At 56.0% G+C, this 23,694-nt stretch overlaps 4 protein-coding genes across 4 annotated transcripts; 1 reads left to right on the top strand and 3 right to left on the bottom strand.

Annotated features, from left to right (window-relative positions):
• Positions 1–689: 689 nt before the first annotated feature.
• ETH_00019210 (ubiquitin-conjugating enzyme e2, putative) lies at positions 690–1,789 on the top strand (the record flags this gene model as incomplete). Its single annotated transcript, XM_013375702.1, has 3 exons — positions 690–1,115; positions 1,330–1,446; positions 1,652–1,789. The coding sequence occupies 3 exons, from the start codon at positions 690–692 to the stop codon at positions 1,787–1,789; spliced, it is 681 nt and encodes a 226-aa protein (XP_013231156.1).
• Positions 1,790–3,156: 1,367 nt separating this feature from the next.
• On the bottom strand, positions 3,157–4,361 carry ETH_00019205 (uncharacterized protein; the record flags this gene model as incomplete). Its single annotated transcript, XM_013375701.1, has 2 exons — positions 3,157–3,581; positions 3,980–4,361. The coding sequence occupies 2 exons, from the start codon at positions 4,359–4,361 to the stop codon at positions 3,157–3,159; spliced, it is 807 nt and encodes a 268-aa protein (XP_013231155.1).
• A 2,805-nt stretch (positions 4,362–7,166) lies between these two features.
• On the bottom strand, positions 7,167–16,192 carry ETH_00019200 (Splicing factor 3B subunit 3, putative; the record flags this gene model as incomplete). Its single annotated transcript, XM_013375700.1, has 17 exons — positions 7,167–7,304; positions 7,802–7,903; positions 8,484–8,630; positions 8,952–9,044; positions 9,399–9,477; positions 9,806–9,945; positions 10,304–10,429; positions 10,614–10,679; positions 10,972–11,100; positions 11,331–11,459; positions 11,908–12,023; positions 12,471–12,618; positions 12,789–13,049; positions 13,288–14,747; positions 14,973–15,227; positions 15,628–15,744; positions 15,979–16,192. 17 exons carry the CDS (start codon positions 16,190–16,192, stop codon positions 7,167–7,169), a joined length of 3,720 nt encoding a protein of 1,239 aa, XP_013231154.1.
• A 2,104-nt stretch (positions 16,193–18,296) lies between these two features.
• On the bottom strand, positions 18,297–23,560 carry ETH_00019195 (pyridine nucleotide-disulfide oxidoreductase, putative; the record flags this gene model as incomplete). Its single annotated transcript, XM_013375699.1, has 11 exons — positions 18,297–18,413; positions 18,709–18,782; positions 19,122–19,262; positions 19,487–19,632; positions 19,867–20,135; positions 20,478–20,711; positions 20,973–21,100; positions 21,710–21,895; positions 22,347–22,443; positions 22,856–22,955; positions 23,244–23,560. 11 exons carry the CDS (start codon positions 23,558–23,560, stop codon positions 18,297–18,299), a joined length of 1,809 nt encoding a protein of 602 aa, XP_013231153.1.
• Between the last annotated feature and the right edge of the window lie 134 nt (positions 23,561–23,694).

Here is a 23,694-nt window from a genome sequence, read left to right as displayed (position 1 = left end):
GCTCTGGATCTGAGAAGGTAGTTGCAGAAGCAGCTGCTGACTGGCTGCTGCAGAGAGGCGTGCTGCTGCAGGAGGAGCTGCTGCAGAGGGCAGCCTCTCGCTGCTGTTGCTGTGTGGAGCAGGAGCAGCAGCAGCCAGAGCAGCAGCAGCAGGAGCAGCAGCGGCGGTTTGTTCTGCTGCTGCTGCTGCGAAAGGGGACTTCTTCTTCGCGAAAACTTACAAAAAAATAAAATAGTTTGAATAAAAGAGGACAAACTCTGCTGCAGTTGCTGCGCGGCAGCACCGCCGGGGGGCCCCGTAGCAGCAGCATTGGGGGGCCCCCAAAGGACACCAACAGAGTTTGGGCCCCCCTCTCCGAACCAGCAAATATAAATTAGTAAATAAAAGTCCTAGGACCTATTTTGGGAATTTCAATTAATTAGAAGTTGTGTGAAACTTCCTGGCAGCAGCTAGGGCGCAGCAAGTGCAGCAGCATGTGCCGCAGAAAGTGCAGCAGCAGCAACTACAGCAGCAGCTGCTGCAGCAACTAGTGCAGCGCAGAGATCCACAATCAGCCACGGGGTGGCCTCTTGAGCTTTCCGTTTGTCTCTTCGTGTGTTTTTTAGCTCCAAGCATTGCGGCTGGCAGCAGCAGCAGCAGCGGCAGCAGCCAAAACACAGCAGCAGCAGCAGCAGCAGCAGAAAGCGAGGATGCTGCGCCTCTACGGCCCGGGGAGGCGGAAGGCAGCTGAAGGCAACGGGGGGGCCCAGGACTCCTCGGGGGGTTCTCCGGGGGCTTCAGCTTCGGGTTCTGCTGCAGCAAATGACGCAGCAGCAGCAGCAGCAGCAGCAGCAGCAGCAGCGGGCCCCCGTCTGCTGCCGAGCGACATTCGCCTGCAGAAAGACTTGGAGGACCTGGACCTGCCTCCGAACTGCACGCTGCTGAGTCTGCCGGCGGCAGCAGCAGCAGCAGCAGCAGCAGGGGGGGCCCCCTCTGAGGAACTGGGGGGGCCCCCTACTTTTCTTTTGTCTCTTGTTCCTGATGAAGGGTACTGGAGAGGAGGCCGAATCAGATTCAACATTAGACTTCCTCAAAACTACCCCCACGACCCCCCGAAAGTCAAGTGCAAGGACAAGGCGCGCCGAGGGTTTAGGGTTTAGGGTTTAGGGTTTAGGGTTTAGGGTTTAGGGTTTAGAGTTTAGGGCGAGGTGCTTCGTTCATCTTCCGGGGCATTCTGGCCTCGTTTCCCGCAACAAGGGTTTGGAGCAGAGCTTTGGCGCTCGGCCTCATTAAGACCTAGGGTTTAGGGTTTAGGGTTTAGGGTTTAGGGTTTAGGGTTTGTGGGCGCAGGTGTACCACCCGAACATCGACCTGCAGGGCAACGTGTGTCTCAACATTTTGAGAGAAGACTGGAAGCCAGTTTTGTCTCTTTCCTCTGTGATCTACGGGCTGCTGCACCTCTTCCTCGTCAGCTGCTGCTGCTGCTGCTGCTGCTGTTGCTGCTGCTGCTGCTGCTGCTGTTGCTGTTTGGGCTGCCGCTGCGATTTTCTCCGCTGCTTCTGCCGCTGCGCTTGCTTAGCTGCGGCCCTGGACGTCGGCACTCCTGCTGCTGCTGCTGCACTTGCTGCTGCTGCACGTGCTGCTGCTGCTGCTGCTGCTGCTGCTGCTGCAGGAGCCGAACCCCAACGACCCACTGAACCAAGAAGCTGCTGCGACTTTGCGCAGCGACCCCACAACTTTTGAACAGCGGGTGAGAAGCAGCATGAGGGGCTTCTCCATAGGAAATGTAGCCTTTACCCCCATCATATAGCAGCAGCAGCAGCAGCAGTTGCTGCTGCTGCTGCTGCTGCGGCAGCAGCAGCTGCTGCTGCTGCTGCGGCGGCAGCTGCGGCAGCAGCGGCAGTAGTAGTAGTAGGAGCAGCAACATTAGGAGGGACCCCTGGAAATGGCAGCGTTCGCCTCCATCACGCTGCTGCTGCTGCTGCTGCAAGAGTAGCAGCAGCTGCAGCAGCAGCAAGAAGGGATCCTCCGTAAAGCGCAGCGTCCAACTCCATCATAAAGCAGCAGAAGCAGTAGCAGCAGCAGCAGCAGTAGCAGCAGAAGCAGAAGGGGATTCTCTGTAGGAAAGGACTTTTCGCTTTCGTTTTGTGTAGTTGGTGCTGCAGCAGCAGCAACGGCAGCAGCAGCGATAGGAGCACCAGCAGCACCCGGGTCAGCAGCGGCAGCGACAGCAGCAGCAGCAGAAGCAGCACTTTGAAGAATTTGCTCTCAAAAACTATGCATTTGCCTCCATCGTGCTGGCAGCAGCAACTCGTGTTGCTGCTGCTGCTGCTGCGGCTGCAGCTGCGGTAGCTGCTGCTGCGTCTGCTGCATTTGCTGCTGCTGCTGTCGTGGCAGCTGCTGCTGCAAAGTGCGTCCGCTGCATTATCTTTTTGTTTGTGGAGCTGTGCTCTCGTGCTGCTGCTGCTGCTGCATGCAGCAGCAGCAGCATTACGGCACCCGATAAACAGTTTTGCTGCAGATTCTTTTACTGCTATCTGGGAGACTTTTATACGCAGAGCTGCAGCTTGCTTTGCTGCAGCTTGCTGCTGAGCTTGCTGCAGCTTGCTGCTGCTAAGCTTGCTGCAGCTTGCTGCTGAGCTTGCTGCAGCCTGCTGCTGCTAAGCTTGCTGCAGCTTGCTGCTAACCTTGCTGCAGCTTGTTGCTGAGCTTGCTGCAGCTTGCTCCTGAGCCTGCTGCAGCTTGCTGCTGAGCTTGCTGCAACTTGCTGCAGCTTGCTGCCAAGCTTGCTGCAGCTTGCTCCTGAGCTTGCTGCAGCTTGCTCCTGAGCTTGCTGCAGCTTGCTACAGTTTGCTGCAGCTTGTTGCAGCTGCTTGTGCCGCTGCTGCGGTAGTTGCTGCTGCTGCTGCAGCGCCTGCTGCTGCTGCAGCGTGAAGCTGCGGTGCACGTACACCTGAGTGACTGGCTGTGCGGTTTTCGATTTCTTTGCTGGGAAGCAAAACTAAAGATCTGCTGCCAAGGTGAAGTGCAAAACCCTAAAAAGATGTTAGTGGTTTGGGCCGCGGGGTGTACGTACACCTCAGCTGCATGCAGACTCGCTGAGGTGTACGTACACCCCAGACAACCTCGAGGTGTCTGTACACCCCACTGGGGGCCTCTCCCTTCGCTGCAGGAGATTCATCTTCTCCTTTTTGCTGCTCTGTGTTTGGCCCTCGCGTGCTGCGCGCCTGCGTGGTCTGCTGCTGCTTCCTCTGTTTGCTGCTGCAGCAGCCCCCCCTCCTGCTGCTGCTGCTGCTGCTGCTGCTGAAGGGCCCTGCGGCGGCGCTGCGCCCACAGCGCGTCCACGAGGTCCGTCAAGTCGCCCGCGGGCCCGGCCCCCAGGCTGAGGCCCCTCTGGGGGCCTCCCTGGGGGCCCCGGGGGGGCCCCCCTGGGGGGCCCCCCGGGGGGCCCCCCGGGGGGCCCCTCGGGGGGCCCCCCAGGTGGGTCCCCCGGGTACCCTCTAGAGGGGCCCCCGGGGGGGCCCCCCGGGGGTCTCCCAAAGAAGGGTCTTCTGTCTTTGTGTCATAAATTGGATTTGGGGTTTGGGGGGGGCAGGAGGTGTCTGAGGAGAAGACAAGAAAAGGAAATTAAATAAATTGATTAAAATAGATAAAAATAAAATAAAAATAAAAATAAATCAATAAATAAATATAAATATAATATAAATATAAATATAAATATGCAAATCAATTTATAATGGTGGATGGACTTCGGCCGGCTAGGGTGCAAAGGTTCAGCTTGCGCATGAATCTAGGGTTTAGGGTTTAGGGTTTAGGGTTTAGGATTTAGGGTGTTGGCGGTAGATTGGAGGTTACGGCACGGGCCCTAATAGGGCATGCACAGCAGCAGCAGCAACAGCAGCAACGGCAGTAGCAGGAGCAGCAGCAGCAGCAGCTGCCGCTGCTGCTGTTGCTGCGTGTCTTGCTTCGGGTGCCTGTTTCACGTGTATCGACAGCTCACTGCCAGCAGCAGCTTCTGCCGAAATTTCTCTCGGGCCACAGCAGCAGCTTTGTTCTGCTGCTGCTGCTTCATGTGGCTCATTTGCTGCTGCTGCTGCAGCAGAGCCACCAGCAGCAGCCGCTGCTGTCCCGATGGTGGGTGCAGCTGCAGCAGTAGCAGCTAAAGCTGCTGCTGCTGCTGCAGTTTGTGGCTTGGTGCTCACTACGGACGGCGCTGCAGCCCCGCTGCTGCTGCTGCTGCAGGAGCAGCTGCTGGCGCTGCTGCTGCGGCAGTTCCTGCTGCAGTCGGCTGCGTGTGCGTTGGCTGTGGCATCTTCTGCTGCTGCTGCTGCTGCTGCAGCCGCTGCAGCGTTTTCCCTCAACTCATTTTCCTTGAGATCCATCTTTAAGTTAATTTCAATAAGGGCTTTGGGGGCTTCCTTTGGGGGAGATGTGCAGAAGGGGCACGCTGCTGCTGCAGCAGCCGTTGCTGCTGCTGCTGCTGCTGCTTGGTTACTGGATACTGCTGCTTGCTTATTAGGATACGCCAGCCTCCTGCTGCTGCTGCTGCTGCCAAGTTAATTTTAAAGACAAAAATGCAGCAAGGGCTTAGATGGGGTCGCGCTGCTGCCCCGAGCCGTCTATGCAGCACAGTGACTGCTGTCGGCTCCCGTTGCTGCTCCTGCTGCTACTGCTGCTGCTGCTATGGTCCTGCTGAAAGAGAGGCTTCTTGAGACGGTGGAAGAATTTGCTGCTGCTGTTTCACGGTGATGAAACAAAAACAAGGCCGAGACAGACAGAAGGCGCTGCTGCTGCTGCTGCTGCTGCTGCTGGTGAGTGACACAGCAGCAGCAGTGTCTGTCGGAGTTGCGGCTGAGGTGTCTAGGCAGCTCAGCTGGTTTTTTAATTTATCTCTGTCTGTATATTTAATTATTTATTTATTTTAAATTCAACTAAAGGCTTTTCTCGCGGGGGTCAAACGCGGTGCCCCAGCCCTGCAGTGGCACCGGCAGCACGACCGTCGCTCTCTGCTGCTGCTGCTGCTGCTGCTACTGCTGTTGCTGCTGCTGCTGCTGTGAGGTGGGTCTGCTTGCATATTTTCTGCATTTCTACTCAAGCAAAAAGCTTATAATTCTCGCAAACAAAGAGCCTGCCGCTGCCGCTGCTGCTGCCGCTGCTGCTGCCCTTGCTGCTACTGCTGCTGCTGCTGCTGCTGCTGCTCCGTGCAGGAGCATCGCAGCAATATCGACAAGTGGCAAGGGTTTGCTTGTCTTGAAATTAAATGGACTAGAGTATACTGACAAACTCTAGGCGGAAAGACCTATTTCGCAAACCCAAAACCCTAAGCCCTAAACCCTTAACCCTAAACCCTAAACGCCACGCTGTGCAGCAGCCCCCATGTCTCCATTCTTTGGCCAAATTAGCTTCTCCAATTTCTCGTTTCCAGAAAGCACTTCTTCCCATATTTGGTTCCACGTAGTTTCTTTCTAGCCTAGGGTTTAGGGTTAAGGGTTAAGGGTTTAGGGTTTGTAGCAGCAACCACTCGCTGCTGGGGACTAGCCAGAGATGCGCCTTCAGTAAAGTGAGTTGAACTCCAAGGCAGCAGCAGCAGCAGCTGCAGCAGCAGCAGGGCAAATATTCACCGTCAGAGTCCTGCAGATGCTGCTGCTGCTACAAGTACTGCAGCAACCAACGCAGCAGCGGCAGCAGCAGCAGCAGCAGCAGCAGTGGCACAAAGCTGTCTCGGCGGAGTCCTGCCGCCACTGCTGCTGCTGCTGCCAGAGCTATTTATCTCTTATGCCGTAGTTCCCGCACACTAAACCCTAAACCCTAAATTAGGGTTTAGCTCAGGCTACCCCACGCTAGCGCTGTTAGCTATGTTCAATTGTCAACACTGCCCCACCGCGTGCAGCTAGCTAGCTGCGGCTGCCTCTGGCTAGCTGTGTCTAGCTAGCTGTGGCTAGTTAGCTGTGGCTAGCTAGCTGCAGCGGCTGCCGTCAACTCCTGTTACCAACAGCTAGCCACCTGAGGAGGCGAGCAGCAGAGCTAGCTGGCCTGTCTCACTTAGCTAGCTAGCTAGCCAGACATTTGGCCAGCTAACCAGCTAAATAGCTATCTAGCTAACTAGCTAGCCAGCCATCCGGCCAGCTAGCTAGCTAGCTAGCTAGCTAGCTAGCCAACTCTCCAACACTGCCGACTCGCTACCCGCAACTGGGCAAATAGCCATCCATCCCTCAATAGCTAGCTGGCTAACTGGCTCGCTAGCCAGGTAGCTGGCTAGCTAAGCAGCTAGCTAGCTGAGTAGCCAGCTAGCTAGGTAGCTAGCTAGCGATGGGCATCCGCTCGCCGAGGTAAATGCGACTTAAACCCTATTCGTACGACAAGTTATTAATAAAGAAGCGGCTGCTTGGCTAGCTGGCAGCTCACTGGGCAGCTAGCTGAGTAGCTAGCTAGCTAGGCAGCAGTCCGCAGAGCGGCGAACTGAGTAGCTAGCTAGCCAGTAAGAGGCGGCTCACCCAGCAGCTAGCTGAACAGCAGTCTGCCAACAAACGGCGGCTAGCCAGCTACCTAGCGAGTCAGCTAGCCAGGTAGCTAGCTAGCTAGCCAGCTAGCTAGCTAGCTTGCTACTCAGGTAGCTAGCTAGCTAGCCAGCTAGCTAGCTAGCTTGCTACTCAGGTAGCTAGCCCCAAGCTAAACAGCCAGCAAGTGGTAGCTCGCTCAACAGCTAGCTGGGTAGCTAGCTAGCCACTCAAAGATAGCCCACTTGGCAGCTAGCTGCGTAGCTAGCTAGCTAGCCACAGACTGACGCCCCTCTGTCTGATTGACAGGCGAGGCCAAGTCCCTCTCTGCTCATTTTCCTTAGCCGCGGCCACTTCAAAACCCCCAAACCCTAAACCCTAAACCCTAGACCTTAAACCCTAAACCTTAAACCCTGAACCTGCAGCCCTCAACTCTGCACCCTCCAACCTCGGAGCCCCACGACGAGGGCCCCTAGCTAGCTAGCCAACCAGGTAGCTAGCCAGCTAGCTAGCCTGCTAGCTGGCTAGCCATATTGCTCGCCCGTACGCTGGCTAGCTAGCTAGCTAGCTAGCTGCGCGGCACGGCCGAAGGCTAGCTAGCTAGCCAGCTACCCGCCAGCTAGCCAGCTACCCGCCAGCTAGCCAGCCAGATAGCCAGCCAGATAGCTAGCTAGCTAGCTAGCTAGCTAATCACAAGACTCTGTTTCGGATGTCCTCGAGCCTCTTCAGAATCTCCGCAGGAGTCTTCTCGAAGTCTTCAGCTATTCGCGTCTGCACTGCGGGCGGCAAAGACCCGTACTGTTCGCACAGGTCCCCGTCCACCACGTTCTGCAGCACCCCCACACACGCCCTGGCTAGCTAGCTAGCTGGCTAGCTGGCTAGCTGGCTGGCTAGCTGGCTGGCTGGCTGGCTAGCTAGAGCGGTAGAGAGCTAGCTGGCGAGTTCGAGCTGTGGAGGCCGAACTGGCCAGCTAGCTGTGCGACTGCCTCAGCTGCGGCTGCTGGCTAGCTAGCATAGCTAGCTAGCTAGCTGGCTAGCTAGCCTCAGCTGTTCAGTTCGTGGCCTAGCAGCCAGCCAACCAGCACCAACTGAGATAGCCATCAAGCTAGCTGGCTAGCTAGCCAGCAAGCTCGCTAGCTGACCAGTTAGCCAGCTAGCTAGCTAGCTAGCCACAACACAGCCCCAGCACGCAGCCGCGGCCGCAGCCACTTGCTGGCGGCGGCCGGGCGGGCTGCAGAAACTGCTGAACTTCGGGACTAAGGCCGAAGCAATCAAGCAACTAAATAAATTAAATTAAATTAAATTAAATTAAATAAGCTTCTCACCTTCAAAGGATGGTAATAAGATCTGAACATCAAATGGTCTCGACCCGCCAAAGGCGGGGCTTCGTTTCGCATGACCATTTCCAGGTGGTGGAAGAAGTCCAGCTGTACGTACACCCCAGCTCCGCACTTTGTTTTCATTTCATTTCATTTTCATTTCACTTCATTTCATTTCATTTTCCACTTCTTTCATTCTTCTCTTCGGCCACTTCTACCGCATCTTTCTGGTTGCTGCTGCTGTTAGCTAGCTAGCAAGCTGGCTAGCTGTGTTACTAGCTAGCTGGCTAGCTAACTGGCTATCTAGCTAGCTGGCCAGCTAACTGGCTATCTAGCTAGCTGGCTAATTTCGTGGCCAGCTAGCTGGCTGGCTAGTAGGCTAGCTAGCTGGCTAGCTGCAACGGTAACTCAAGGCCCCGCAAGCACCCCAAGAGACTCTGCTGCTACAACCCCGCTAGCTCCAACAGACACAGCAGCAGGAAGCACTCTAGCCAGCAGCACAGCAGCAACTGCAACAAAAACTAGCCCGCTAACAAGCAGCAGCAGCAGCAGCAGCAGCACAAAGACCACCACCACCAGCAGCACCACCACGAACACCCAAACCCGCACCAGCAGCAGCACAAAATCACCACCACCACCACGAACATCCAAACCAGCAGCAGCAGCAGCAGCAGCAACAGCAGCAGACCTCTTCTTTGGTGAGGAAGGGAACGAGGGCCCCTATGGTGCCCATGATGGTGGCGTAGACAATTGCTTCGGAGGCCCCCGTGCTCAGAGTGGCCCGCCGCAGCCCAGTCACTGTTTCCCCCACGTGGAACTGCAGCACCGTGTCCAGCTGCAGCAGCAGCAGCAGCAGCAGCAGCAGCAGCGTGAAGAGGGGAAGCAGTCGCAGCAGCAGGAACAGGAGAGCCGCAGACGCAGCAGCAGCAAACACGAAGCACAAGTGCCCACGGACACCTAGGATGAAGTTCAGCAAATAAATTACAAATTGAAAATAAAATTAAAAATATTTTTTAATAAAAATAAATATTTACAAATAATAATTCACAGATACGCCCGAGACACTGAGGCTGGCAAAGTGCAACGCCACGGATAAAATCCACATAAATCAACTTATCCAGCAGCAGCAGTGCAGCAGCAGCAGCAGCAGCAGCACCTTGTGGCAGCTGTCGGTCATATAGGCTGTGTCCCCCCGCAGCTTCAGCCCCGTCGAGTCGCCGCCTTCGTCCTGCCTCGCCTCACTAGGCACCTGAGCAGCAGCAGCAGCAGCAGGAGTTGCAGCAGCAGGAGTTGCAGCAGCAGCTGCTGCAGCAGCGACTGCGGAAGCAGCTACTGCAGCAGCAGCAATTGCAGCAGCTGCAGCGGTTATCGGCGATTTTGAGTGGCCTCTAGAGCTGGTTTGCTGTGGTCGAAGGTAAACCCTAAACCCTAAACCCTAAGCCCTTGGGGCTCAACTGTACGGTTTAAATTAGGGTTTAGGACCAGGCCTCGAAACGAAAGGGAGCATTCAGGGTTTAGAATATAGAAGCAGCGCACGCCATTAGGGTTTAGGGTTTAGAGTCCACACGATTAGGGTTTAGGGTTTAGGGTTTGGGGGGCCCACTCTCTCTATAAATATGGAGTCGAACTTATCTGCTGCCACAATCGAGTGGTAGTCCAAAACCTCCCCTCTCGTCAGCCACCTAAATAAATAAAATAAATAAAATAAATAAATTAAATAAATAAATGAAAGAATAAAATAATAAATAATAAAAGAATAAAAGCATTTAAGAAGAGCACGAAGGGCAGATCAAGTGGAAAAAGAAGAAATGAAGATAAGGCAGCGCAAAAGATGCTAGTAAAAACCTAAACCCTAAACCCTAAAAACGGGTTTGGCTGGGCTCGGTGGCGCGCCGAGAGCGGAAGCACAAGTCGAAGCAGCAGCGGCGCAGCAGGTGGAAAGAGTGGCGGACGCGGCAGCACAGCGCCCGTAGCCCCAAACCCTAAACCCTAAATTAGGGTTTAGCGCACCTGGGGCCAGTGTCGTCGCAAAGCACATAGAATAAATTCGCATTTGCTTTGTATTTAATCACATGAATGCTCTCGCTCATATCTCCCGCGAAGATTCGATCTCCACAAACTTTCAAAAACACTATTCCCGAAGGCAGGTTCTGAACGCAAACCCTAAACCCTAAACCCTAAACCCTAAGCCCTAAACCCCCGGGCATACGGTCTAAGCGCCCTCGGGCTTCTTGGAGAGCGTCTGCTTCATCTTTGGGGCTCCGGGCTGTTGCGGTGCTTTTCGGGGTTTAGGGTTTGCTTGAAAGTGCTAGGGTTTAATTAGGGTTTAGGGTTTCAGCTGGGCCGCGGGGCGCTCGGCGGGGTTTTGCCGTCCGCCGCGAGGGTTTAGGGTTTAGGGTTTGGCGCAGAGGGCCTTGCAGCGCGCCCAGCGCGCAGGGCCGCGGGCCAGCGCAGGGCGTAGGGTTTAGGGCTTCGTTAGGGTTTAGGGTTTAGGGTTTGGGGTTTGACCTTGTATTCGCATTTCTTCAAAAGCCGCTTCTTGCCCAAGGCGTACAGCCGCAGCCGATTGCCCACACCCGCCAGCAGCATTCCCCTGAAGGGGGAGAAGCACTGGGGGGGCCCTTCCACGGGGGTCTGCAACACAAACCCTAAACCCTAAACCCTAAACCCTAGGCACTTCTTGGGCAAGCAGTCCGGGGCCAACGGCCACGGGAAAGGGGAAAAACAGCAAAAAACCAAAAGCAAAATGAGGCCACATAAGCACAGCAGCTGCCCCGCAGCCGAGGGTTTAGGGTTTAGGGTTTAGGGTTTGGCAGACCGAGTGTAAAAAGGTTAGCCGGAAGTTCGAGTCGTACGCGTACACCTTAATTGATGCTGCTGCTATCTGAAGGCACAGCAGCAGCAAAAGCAGCAGCACGCCGATGGACGCTTTCCCATAGTAGCAGCAGCAGCAGCAGCAAGGCAGCAGCAACAGCAGACGAGTCGCACTGCAGCAGCAGCAACAGCAAGAAGGCAGCAGCAGCAGCAGGCGAGTCGCACTGCGCCAGCAGCAGCAGCAAACAGGTCCCACTGTACAACAGCAGCAGATGCAGACAAGTCCCACCACAGCAGCAGCAACAGCTGCATCAGCAGACAAGTCCCACTGCAGCAGCAGCAGCAGTAGCAGCAGCAAATACCTTTTTGGGCCTGAAAGACATGGCGGTGACTGTGCCAACTATGAGCAGCGGCAGTCCCTCAAATTCGCAGCAGCAGCAGCTAATAGCTGCTTCATCTGTTTCGAAAGTGACCTTTTCAATAGTGGTGCTCTGCAGCAAAAGAAGCAGCAGCAGCAGCAGCAAATGACAGACCGGCCCAGTCAGTAAACCCCTTCTGGGCAGCAGCAAATAAACCAAAGGAAAACAAACCAAAAGAATCGACCAGAGGAGACTAAAGCTCACCGGAGTCCCAGCAGCAGCAGCAGCAGCAACAGCAGCAGCAGCAACAGCAGCAGCAGTAGCAGCAGCAACAGCAGCAGCAGCAGCAGCAGCAGACGCACTAGAAGCGGGTTGACAACTCTGAGGCAGCTGCCCCACTTGCCGCTGCCAGCCTTAAAGGCCCCCAAAGCGCTTTCCTCTTCAAAGCCATTAACTTCTTCATTTTCTTCCTCGTGGCTGAGTTTAATGCCCTAAACACAAACCCTAAACCCTAAATCCTAAACCCTAAACCCTAAACCCTAGGGCGTTCACAGCGAGCAGGAAGCAGTTACCGGTTTACGGCGCGCAGGCACTCCTGCGCAGCTGCCGCTAGCCCCTAAACCCTAAACCCTAAACCCTAAACCCTACGTCGTACGCGGGCTGGAAACCCTAAACCTTAGCAGCAGGCCAACCAAACACCTCTTGGCGTAAACCCCTAGCCCTCGCCCCTACCCTGAAGGCCAAACCCTAAACCCTAAACACTAAACCCTCGCGTCCACCCTAAATCCTAAACCCTAAACCCTAAACCCTCGCGTCCACCCTAAACCCCAAACCCTACCCCCTCGCGCCAACGCCCAACCCCTAAACCCCGCGCCTACCCCAAAACCCCAGCCGTAGCCCCTAAACCCTAAACCCTAGACCCTAAACCCTAAACCCTACTCGCAAGGCCCTTTGGATTTCGAACTTGGTGGCCTCGTCGTAAGCATTGTGGTCCGCCTCGCAAATGGCCAGCGCGGGGACTTTCTGGGAAGAGCCCTCAGCAGGCACCAGAGTTCCTGAAAGAAGCAATTATTAAATAATTTATTTTGATTAATAATAATAAATAATAATAAATAATAATTGTAACAATAATAAGAATTAGCAGCAGCAGCAGCAGCGGCAGCAGCAGCAAAAACGGGGGCAGCACCGGTGAGCTGCAGCAAGAAGCAAAATGACCGCCGCCATAGGGCAGCAGCAGCAAGGGGACAAGCGAGCAACAGCAGCAATGCAGCAGCAGCAACAACAGCAGCACGGGAGCAAGCCAACAAGAGCAGCAATCCAGCAGCAGCAGCAATCCAGCAATTCAACAGCAGCAGATCAGCAACAGCAGCACTTCAGCAGCAGCGGCGAGGGAGCAAGTCAGCACCTCAGCAGCAGCAGCAGGCCAGCCACGGCAGCAACTAAACAACAAAAGCAACCCCAGCAGCAGCAGCAGCAGCAGCAGCAGCAGGAGCAGGAGGCACCTCCGAACTCGGAGACGTGGGGCAGCACGGCCATGGCCCTGGGGGTGAAGGAAAGCGGCAAAGAAGAAGAACAAAAAACATCTCCCAAACGCGGCACCCGAAATATCCGCAAAGAGTTCCCCGATATCGCCACGAAGCCGTCCAGGCACTGCAGCAGCAGCAGCAGCAGCAGCAGCGGGCGTGGCGAGGAAGCAGCGGCGAAGAAAGCGCGGGGCAGCAGCAGCAGCGCGAGCCGCGGGGCGCGAAGCAGCAAGCGCACCCCCCACCCCCCCAAACCCCAAACCCCAACCCCCAAACCCCAAACCCTAAACCCTAAACCCTAAACCCTGCCTGCTCGGAGGAGAAAGAGGCGATGGCGTCGAGCGGGTCGTAGTGCAGCGGCGCCGCCAGCAGCTTGCCCTGGTGGCAAAACTTCAGCCAAGTCTTTTCGCTGAGAGCAGCAACAGCAGGTTTGCTGCTGACGGCCACGCGCGCGAACTGCGGCGCCTTCGCCCCCAAAAAGCGGCAGCGCTGGTCGCCCAGCGCGCCCGTCGTCGGGTCCACGGAGGACCGCAGCATCACCCCCGAACTCAGACCCACCTGCAGCAGCAGCAGCAGCAGCAGCAGGGGCGCAGCAGCGGCAGGGGTGCAGCGGCAGCAGCGGCAGGGGTGCAGCAGCGGCAGCGGCAGGGGTGCAGCAGCAGCAGGGGTGCAGCAGTGGCAGCAGCAGGCGTGCAGCAGCAGCAGCGGCAGGGGTGCAGCAGCAGCAGGAGCAGCAGGAGCAGCAGGAGGTGCAGCAGCAGCGGGAGGAGGGCGAAGCCTGGAAAGGGCTTCTCACGTATAAGTAGATGCTGCTTTCGGCGCTGGGTCTGGGCTGCGCTGCAGCAAGACAGACGGACTCCGGCGTGGCGTTTGCTGGCAGCAGCAAAACGGAAAGCTGCTTCATTTGCTTCTCCTTCTCCGCACTGAGGACGCGCACCACGTTGTCGAGGGCCCCCACGGCCAAGAAGGGGCCCCTGCTGCGGCCCTCGGGGGCCTCCAGAAGGGCCAAACAAGAGACTTCAACGTGGAGTTGCTTGCGCGCAGTTTCCTCGAGGGCCCCCAGCTCGTCGAGCTCCAGCAGCAGCACGTCGCCGCCGGAGAGCGCGAGCAGCAGCTGCTGCTGGTTCGCTGCAGCAGCGCGGATTCTGCGGTCGCCGGGGGGCCTCCAGACGGCGACGGGGGCCCCCGGGCCCCCCCCGGGGCCCCCCGGGGCCCCGCCCGGGGCCCCCGCGGAGCCCGGGGGGCCCCCGGGGCCCCCCGGGGCCCCCCGGATGTGGCGGACCTCGTGTTCAAGGACCTGGACGTAAGAGCCGTCGGCGAAGAGAGCAGCGAGGAGCGTGGTCGCTGCAGCAGCAAAGGGAGTGTTGGAAACTTCCTCGACGGTGTCCCCCACCTGGAGCACGAGAGTGCTGCCCTCGAAAGCCACCAAAATGAACTTGTGGAAGAGGCCCTCCGGACTCTCCCGCAGCGTCCAGAGGCCCCTGGGAAAGCCGGGAAGCTCGTTGTCCGCGAGCTCCTCCACGCCGAGGCCCCGCTGCAGCACCTTGAGCGCGGAGAGGGGCCCCCGGCCGCAAAGCAGGTACAGCTGGGGGGCCCCCCCCGTGCCCTGCGCGTCCAGCACCTGCAGGTCCAGCACTGGAGACGCAGACGGCAGCAAGTCGGAGAGCAGCAAGTTGCGCAGCGGGCGCGGCTTGAAGGCGATGACTGCTGCTGCGCCCAGCGGGTGGCTGGCGCTGCAGCGCGGGTCTGCTGCTGCAGTGCCGATGCCGGTGAACTGGTAGAGCCTGTGGGGCCCGAACTCCGCAGCAGCAAACAGGTACCCCGAGCGCAGCACGCAGAGGGAGTTTGCTGCAGCGGGCAGCGAGTCGAAGTACCTGCAGCTCAGGTCCTGCACCGTGCCTTCTGCATGCGTCACTTCGATTTTGAACAAGTCCCCCAGCTCCGACTGCAGCAAAATGAAGAAGAAGCCCTTCATGCGGTGCGCCGCGTAGCAGCAAATCAGCACTTCCTGCTCGCCCCCCACCTCCAGCCGCCGCGGGATGCTGCAGCAGACTGCTGCGTGGTCCAGCTTCCGGTACTCCACGCTGCTGCTGCAGCAAACCAGCACGCCCCCGGGGCCCTCCTGGGGGCCCCCCCCGGGCACTGGCACCAGCAGGTGCGCGCTCTCCGGCACTTCCTGGCTCGCCTTCTTCACCACGTGGTTCAGCCCCAAGTCCATTTCCCAGAAGCACAGCACCCGCGGGCTCTTCCGCACGCCTGCAGCAGCAGCAGCAGCAGCAGCAGCGGCGGCGGCCGGTCGCTGCTGCTCCCCAGGAGCTGCGGCGCGCGCCCGCGCCAGCCACGGCGGCCCACCAGCAGCAGCCGCGCAGCAGCAACCAGCGCAGCAGCAGCAGCAGCAACCGCGCAGCAGCAACCAGCGCAGCACCACCAGCACCACCAGCAGCAGCAGCAGCAGCAGCAGCAGCAGCAGCAGCGGCGGACCGCCCTTGTGGGGCTGCGGGTAGGGCTGCTCCAGCGTGGCGAAGAGGGGGTTCTCGAAGCCCACGTCGAGGCCGCAAAGGTCCAGGCAGGCGATGTGGCTCTTGTGGGCCTCCAGCGGCGAAGAAATGGTGACAGCAGCTTTTGCGTCTCTGTTCAAAACGAAAACAAACTTCTGCCGCTCCACTGCTGCCACCATCAGCGCCCGCCCCCGCGGGTCCACCGCCACGTACTCCCCCGCCACCACGCGACGCACCCCTGCAGCAGCAGCAGCAGCAGCAGCAGCAGCGAGGAGCAGCCGAGAGTCGCCGCCGAGCAGCAGCAGCGGCAGGAAGCGGCGCCACAGCCGCCGGAATCCTTGCGCCGCCGCCAACAGCTCCAGCACCGGCAGCAGCAGCAGCGGCAGCAGCAAGAAGCAGCGCGACAGTCGCCAAAATCATCGCGCCGCCGCCAAACAGCAGCAGCAGCAGCAGCAGCAGCAGCAGCAGCAGCAGCAGCGGCAGCGGCAGCGGCAGCGGCGGAAGCGCTTTCGGGCGCAATGGCGGGGGAAATGGGTCAAACGAATCGAATTCAAGGAGCCAAATTGAATTGAATTGGTTAAACTGAATTAATTTAATCAAATTTATTTATTTTGTTTTATGTGTTTCGTTAAATGGACCTGTTTTGCCAAAAGTCTCGCAGTGCACGCGCTTGAAAAGATTGTTCTTCGCGTCAAACTCAACTATCACCAAACGCCCGGAGTCGCTGCCCAACACGATGTAGTCCGTCAGGGCTCCTGAGACCATTTAATTCATTTAACTCAATTCAATTTAATTAATTTAATTCATTTAATTCATTTAATTCATTTAAATTCCACTTAGCTGCTGCTTGTTCGCTGTCTCGTTCCAACCAACCAAACACGCGCGGCAGCGCAGCAGCAGCACCCGAACAGCAGCAGCAGCAGCAGGCCTCTGAAAACAGCAGCAGCAGCAGCAGCAGAACCGCCGCCGCAGCAGCAGCAGCAGCAGACCCGTGAGGCGGAAGGTGGCGATGCTGCGGATGATTCCAAAGACATCTGTGCTGCAGATGGAGTGCAGTTTGCCTTCTTCGTCTGGCCGCAGCAGCTCCAACAGCCGCCCCCTATTCACCACAACTTCTTGAACTCTGGGGGCGCTGAAGCTGCCGTGGACTGCGGCCACGGCGGCCGTGGGTTTCTGTAGGCTGAGGTGGTACAGCACGGGCATTTCCGCAGCAGCAGCAGCAGCAGCAGCAGCGCAGCAGCAGCGGCGGCGGGAGGGGGCCGGGGGGTGGGAAACGGGAGGGAGGGCTGTTCTTCTTCGTCACGGGAGGGGGGGGGAACACGCGCTCGGCATTGTGGGGGGGCGGGAGCTGCTGCTGCTGCTGCTGCAGCGAAGGAGGAGCAGCAGCTGCTGCTGCGGGGGACGCAGGCTGCTGCACGCGGCTTCGAAGGTTAATTCCAACTACTTTTCCGCGTAAAATGCAGTTTTAATTCCATTCGTTTCAAACAAGCAGCAAAACCGCAAAAACTGCGAACAACGGACGCAGGAGGCCGCCTGCTGCAGCAGCAGCAGCAGCAGCAGCAGCAAACGCAACGCCCGACGAACGCCTCGAAGCCCGCTCGCGCCGCAGTCGATCCAATTCAAAAAGAAAACGAATTTGTTTTCCTTTTTATTTATTTCCTTTTATTTTAAACCCAAAAAACAAACTCATTCGCCAGAGAACCGCCCGCCGGCAGCTGTATGCAGCCCCGGGGCTCGCCGCAGCTCCACCAGCAGCAGCAGCAGCAGCAGCAGCAAAGCAGGGGCCCTCCTTGTGGGGTTTCCAAGCTTTTATTTCCTCCAAAAATAAATTCATTTCAAACTTTTTTGCATTTTTAAAAAGCTATTTACTCCCATGTCGCTCCCGCAGATCAGACAGCTCTTCTTCGCGACGCGCCACAAACCCTTAACCCTAAACCCTAAACCCTAAACCCTAAACCCTACACCTCCCAACGGCCTACTCCTTGAACCCAATGAAGCCCCCAGGGGCCCCACTGCACTCTTATAAACCCTAGGAAGTGTCCCCAGGCCCCGAGGCAAACGACCAAAACCCTCAGGCTGCAGACGGGGCCCCAGGGGCCCCCCAACCCCATCTGGGGCCCCAGGGGCCCCTAGCGTACAGAAGGGGCCCCAGGGGCCCCTAGGGTACAGCGGGGGCCCCAGGGACTCCCAGATAACATATGGGACCACAGGGGCCCCTAGGGTACACAAGGCCCCCAAGGGCCCCCAGAGCACATCTGGGGGGCCCCAGAGGCCCCTAGGGTACAGAGGGGCCCCATGGGCCCTTAGGGTACTTATGGGACCCCTAGGGTACAGGGGGGCCCCATGGGCCCTTAGGGTACTTGAGGTGCCCCTAGGGTACAGAGGGGCCCCAGGGGCCCCCCGGGTACAAGGGGGCCCTCAAAGTGGGAAATAAACGAAAGTAGTTACAGAGTTTCCGTTTGCTTCTCTTGATAGAATAAAAACAACAAAAGAATATTCACAAACTTATTAAGAGAAGTATCTTTTGATCTATTTGCAATTCATTTATTTGCATGCATTTATTTAAAGATGCCACTTGTGTGGGGCCCCCCCGCACGTACACCCCACACTGAGGTGTACGTACACCCTAAGTGTGCTGCAGCCACAAGACACCCTAAAGTCCCCTAGGGGCCCCAGGGGCCCCCCAGCGGCCCTTCAAAGCTCAGGCCTCCATCTGGGCGTCCCCTGGGGGCCCTTCAGGCCACCTGAAGCACCCAAAAGACCCCTGGGGCCCCGGGGGGCCCCCCGGGGGGGCCCCTAAGGAACCCGCTGGGGGGCCCCCTGGCGGGCCCCTTGTGGAAAAAGCTGCTACTGGGATTTGGCAACTGGCCCTCAGGGAGCAAAGGGAGCAGAAAACGGACTTAGAATATAAAAAACAAATATTTAAAGGTTGCTGCTTATATACTTCGTTTCATTTGTTTGCTGCTTGCTGCACCTCTTGCTGCTGCTGCTGCTGCTACTGCAGCCTCCTTTCTCCTCTTAGAGCCTTTATTTTATTCACTAACAAAAAGTTTCCTGCTGCAGCAGCAACTGCTGCTGCTGCAGCTGCTGCAGATCGTGCTGCTGCAGCAGCTGCTGCTGCTGCTGCTGTGGCTCGTCGTACAGCTGGGCAGTGCCGCTGCCGCCGCGCAGCAGCAGCAAAAAGCACTTCGCGTGCCTTATCACTGCTTTCTCAAATAAAGAATTATTATTTGAAGACTAATTATTACTTTAATTGTTATTTTTAATTGTTTTATTTAATTATTTTATTTTTCCTTTTTCTTTTCCCCTATTTGTAATAGCTGTGCTCCCGTCCCACATCTCGCCCAGCAAAAAGAGTCCGCAGCCAGTCAAAGCAGCAGATCAAACGGATGCGCCACGTCAGCTGCATCTGCACGTACACGGCCTGCAGCAGCAGCAGCAGCAGCAGCAAAAGGAGTGGTAGCAGCAGAGCAGTGACAGCAGCAGCAGCGGTGGAGGCAGCAGCAGCGGTGGAGGCAGCAGCAGCGGCGGTGGCAGAGCAAGGAGCAGCAGCTACAGAAGCGGCAGCAGCGAGAATGGCAGAACAAGCAGCAGTGGCTGCAGCTGCAGACGGTGAGAAGCAACACCAGCAGCAGCAGCAAAAGCAGCAGCAGCAGTAGCAACAAAAGCAGCAGCAGCAGCAACTCGAAGGACCCGGAACAGCAGCAGCAATATTTTACCTTCCACAGAGGCAAGGAGAAGAAACCTCCAGTGACAATATACCCTGGCAGCTGCGCCACCGCGTTGTGGTTACCTGCAGCAGCAGCAGCAGCAGCAGCAGCAGCAACAAAGGAATTTGACCAAATCGAACGAGGGGGATTAAGGGAGAGATTTCCGAAGAAAGCTGCACTTAGGGTTTGCTAGGGTTAATAAGGGTTTATGAGGGTTTGTGGAGCCCCAGCCCTCAGCAGCAGCAGCAGCAGCAGCAGCAGCAGCGGGGCGGCAAAATGCGTCCTGGGCTCCCCCGGGTGCTAAAAACGTCAGGAAAGAGCGAATTAATGGGAAGCAAAAGAAAGCAAAGTGAAATACGACAAAATGAAATAAAAAGGAAGGAAAATGGAATTAAATTGTCGAAAAAAAGAAAAAAACGCACCGACATACGCCAAAGAACCCTTCCACTCCTCGCTAAACGCGGGGCCCCCACCCAAGTTGAACTTCCGCGCCAAATAAATTCCCGCCTGCCGCGCGTTCTGAGCCGTGGGCGCGGGGGGCCGGTAGGCTGCGTCTATGCGCTCTGCAGCAGCAGCAGCAGCAGCAGCAGCAGCAGGTGCAGCACCAGCGAGGGGGCAGCGGCGAGGGAGCGGCAGGAAGGAGAGCTGCAGCAGTAATATTAGAAGCAGCAGTAACACTCTGAGCAGCAGCAGGAAGAGAAGCAGCAGCAGCAGGAAGAGGAGCAGCAGCAGTGGGAAGAGAAGCAGCAGCAGCAGCAAACTGCAAAGACACAAGAGAAATCCTGACCCAGCAATTGCTGCAGCTGCTGCTTCGTTAAAGGCCCTTCATCCTTTTCTTTTTTCAAATCAAACTTCAGAGGATTCAATTGGGGATATTGCTGCTGCAGCCGCGGCAGCTGCTGCTGCAGCCAAGACAGGCTCACGTCGCAGCTGCTGCAGGCCCAAACAACAAACCCCAAACCCTAAACCCTAAACCCTAACCCTAAACCCTCGCGCGCAGCTGGGAGCATCCCTGGCAGCTCTTAGCCTCGTTTTTCCGCGGAAACCGCAGCAGCAGCCTCCAAAAGAAACAATGAATGGAATAAAGCTAATTAATTTAATTATTAATTAACTAATTTAATTAAATAAATAAGTAATTATTTAATTAATTGGCCAAGTTCGACTTGCCCAGCAGCAGTCCACAGCGCATCCGTCTCAGCAGCTAAACGCCGCGGCAGCAGCAGCGCGCAGTCGCCAGCAGCAAAAACGCCAGCAGCACCATAAACCCTCAAGTGTTCATCTACAGGAAGGGCCCTGAGGCCCCCCCTGCTGCTGCTGCTGCTGCTGCTGCTGCTGCTGGGGGGGGGCGGCAGCCGCTCCTGCAGCAGCTTGCGCACCAGAGGCACTTGGCCCACGCCGCTGGCCCACAGCACGAAGCCCTGCTGAATTACTTTTTCCTGAATTGCAAAAATAAAAAGATTTAAACAATTGACCCGAACTTAGGGTTTAGGGTTTAGGGTTTAGGGTTTGTGAGCAGAAGGCAGTGACAGGGAGAGACAAAAGCAGCAAAAAAACTGAGAGGAAACAATGCCCGCACCATAGGTGCCCCCAATTACACGCAAACGCAGCAGCAGCAGCAGCAGGGCCAGCAGCAGCAGCAGCACTAGAGCTCGCAGCAGCAGACGCAGGACCAGCAGCAACAGGAGCAACAGCAGCAGTGTCACTAGAGCTAGCAGCAGCAGCAGCAGCAGCAGATGTGTGCTTCTGGCTGGCTGCAGCTGAACTGGCTCCGAACGTACTTCATTGTTTTGCTGCTGCTGCTCCTGCTGCTCCTGCTGCTGCCTGCTGCCGCCGCTGAGTCTCTTGCAGGTGAGGGTTTTCTCGCCAACAGCAACAACTTGGTGCTGCAGCAGCAGCCGCACTTTCAGGGTTTCCTGCAGCACTTGCTGCGCGTAGCTGCTGATTTCTGGGGCATATGTTGGCAGCAGCCGGGGGCCCCCCTCCACCAGGGTTATTGCAACGTGGGGCATCAGCTGCAGCAGCAGCAGCAGCAGCAGCAGCAGAACAAGCAGCATGCAGCAGCTGCAGCAAGGCAAAGCAGGGGCAGCCGCTGCAGAAGTAGCAGCAGCTAAACCCTAAACCCTACATCTCAAACCCCAAACCCTAAACCCTTAGTCCCAAACGCCAGTCCCTAAATCCGAAACCCTGAACCCTAAACCCTAAACCCCAAACCCCAAACCCCAAACCCCAGCCCTAAACCCTAAACCCTAAAAAGGGGTATAGGGGAGGCGCACTTCAGGGAAAATGCGCTTCATGTCTTCTCTTATAAAGTCTGCAAACTCTGCTGCTGTCTCTACACCTGTGGGGCCCCCCCCAACCACCACGAAGTGCAGCAGCCGCTCCCTCTCTTGCTGCGATGTTGCTGAGCCGCACAAACCCTAAACCCTAAACCCTAAACCCTAAACCCTAGCGCGCCGCGTGGGCCGTGCTTTTATAGCGGACAGCAGCAACTATGAATGGTGATTAATGAACTCGAATAATAACAAATTAATAATTAATAATTATTAATTATTAATTATCAATCATTAAGTATTAGTTATTAATTATTAATTATTAATTATAATTAAATAATTCATGGCAAATTATGAATAATTATTATTACGGATTAATAACAGCAACGGCAGAGCCGCAGCTCGAAAGCAGCGAACAACAAATAAAGTAGAAATAACTAAAAATAATAAATAACAAATAATAAATGATAATAATAAATAATAAATAATAAATATAAATACCAAATAATATACAAATAAAAAATAATAAATACAAAAAACAACAAGAGACAAAAGCAAAAGACGAATTCGAAGAACAAATGAATTAAAAAGACTTTCCAAATTGCAACTGGCAAAAGGCTTTCAAAGAGACAAAAGAAGTTGAAAAGAAAAGAAAAAAAGAAAAAGAAAAGAAAAGAAAAGTGGAAATGGAAAGAACTGCATTTGCTGCAGCAGCTGCAATTGTGCTGCAGCAAACGGACTCGGGAGCGCAGCAGTTTCGAAGTTGGCCATAACGCGTTTTCGAATTTGAACTGCATGTTCCACTTCTTTGAGAAAAAAACAATTTTCTTCAACTCCGGGAACTCCGAAGGTGTTGGGATCCGTTCCCACTGCCAGCACCAGCTTGTCGTAGTCCACTTTGAAGCTCGAGGTGCGGCTCGCGCACGCTGCAGCAGCAGCAGCAGCAGCAGCAGCGCATCAGCAGCAGCAGCAGCGGCGGGGGAGGCAGGCAGCAGCAGCAGCGGAAACGGCAGCAGCAGCGGTGACAGCAGCAGCGCAAACACTCGAACACTCAGCGATCGAAGCCCCGACTTATCTAATTGACTCATTCATTTTATTCTATTTATATCTATTTGTTTATTTATTTTTCCATTTGTTCGTTTAAAATAAATGAATAAATGAAAAGAAACAAAAACTCGGAGAGAAGAAAAATTGAAGAACTGCAGTCCGAGCTGTCCATACACCTCAGAAACGCCGCGCAGTTTCTCGAATGCGAACTGGACTTGAATTGTTGCAAAAAGAAGAATTAAACTGAAATAAAGTGAAATAATTTGAAACGATTTGAATTATTTGATTAAAATAGATTTATTTTGCATTTATTTCGCCAGTTTCCCCCACAAACTCTCTTGTTTTCAAAATCAATGTCCGTCGCGTGCGCCTCGTAGAAGTTCAAAAGGCGGCGGCCGTTGCGGTCTCGGGAGAAGCCCCTGATGGGCTGCAGCAGCAGAGGCAGCAAACTGCAGCAAACTGCAGCAAATTAAATAAATAAATAAATATTTTAAACACTTGTTCCTTTCTTTAATGAACCAATCAACTCTTTTCCCTTCATAAACCAAACGCCTCAACAGCGGGAACAAAGAGCTGCTGCGCACCCGCGCAGTACGCCAAGCTCGCAGCAGCAGCAGCAGCAACTCCAGCAGCAGCAGCAGCAACTCCAGCATATGCAGCAGCAACTCCAGCAAATGCAGCAGCAACTCCAGCAGACGCAGAAGCAACTCCAGCAGCAGCGCCAGCAGCAGCAACAAGAACTACAGCAGCAGCAGCAACTCCAGCAGCAGTAGAAACGCCAGCAGCGGGAGCAACAATAACAATAACAACCCCAGCAGCAGCAGCAGCAGCAGCAGCACCTCAATGCAGCTGAGGGGGGTGAGGGTGCCGGCGCAGACGCTGGGAAGCAGCGGAGTGAAGGTGAAATAATTTCGAGGCGAAATGACCGTCACTTCGAACCTGCGAGCCCCACAGCGCCCGTGCGCAGCAGCAGCAGCAGCAGCGCAGCAGCAGCAGAAGCAGCAGCAGCGCAGCAGCAGCAAATGGCAAATTCAATAAACGAACAGAAACTGAGATGCGTAGAGTCCGCAAAGAACAGGGACACCGTCAAATGGCACTTGGGAAAGCTGGAAAGCGCGGTTGAACTAAATAGAGGCAGGAACTGCTGCTGCTGCTGCTGCTGCTGCAGCGGAACGGGCAGCAGCAGCAGCAGCAGCAGCAGCAGCACTGCTGCAGGGAGGCACGCACTTGTTCGGGTCCAGGTTTCGGACGAAGCTCACGGCGGCCCAGCCGGTGCCCAAGACCACGACGTGCTCCCTGCGCGGAGTGCCTGCTGCTGCTGCTGCTGCTGCTGCTGCTTGGTGCTTGTCAGAGGCGGGGTGGCGATCGGGCGCGTAGGGAGCAGCAGAAGCAGCAGCTGCTGCTGCAGGGCCGATAGAGCTGCTGGTGAAGGCCCTCGGGGTCAAGAAGCGGCGGTGGCGCGCAGCAAAACGGCCCATGAGGGCGTTTGCTGCTCCCAGGCGGGGGCGGGAGAGGACGCAGCAGCTGGGAGCTGCTGGCAGCATTTTCTCAGCTGAAGAGAAGAAAAAAGAGAATCTTTTGCAGAAGTCGAGCAGCAGTTTTGAAGAAGTCTGCAGAATGATGTGGACTGAGATCGCGGGAGTGTTCGGGCGTGTGATCGCGCCGACGCCAGGTGTCT

Source organism: Eimeria tenella, genomic scaffold (assembly GCF_000499545.2).
Source record: "Eimeria tenella Houghton genomic scaffold, Eth_scaff3, whole genome shotgun sequence".
In the NCBI taxonomy this organism is placed as follows: Eukaryota; Apicomplexa; class Conoidasida; order Eucoccidiorida; family Eimeriidae; genus Eimeria; species Eimeria tenella.
Note: the sequence above shows the minus strand (reverse complement) of the source record. Positions and strands in the feature narration are given on the sequence as shown.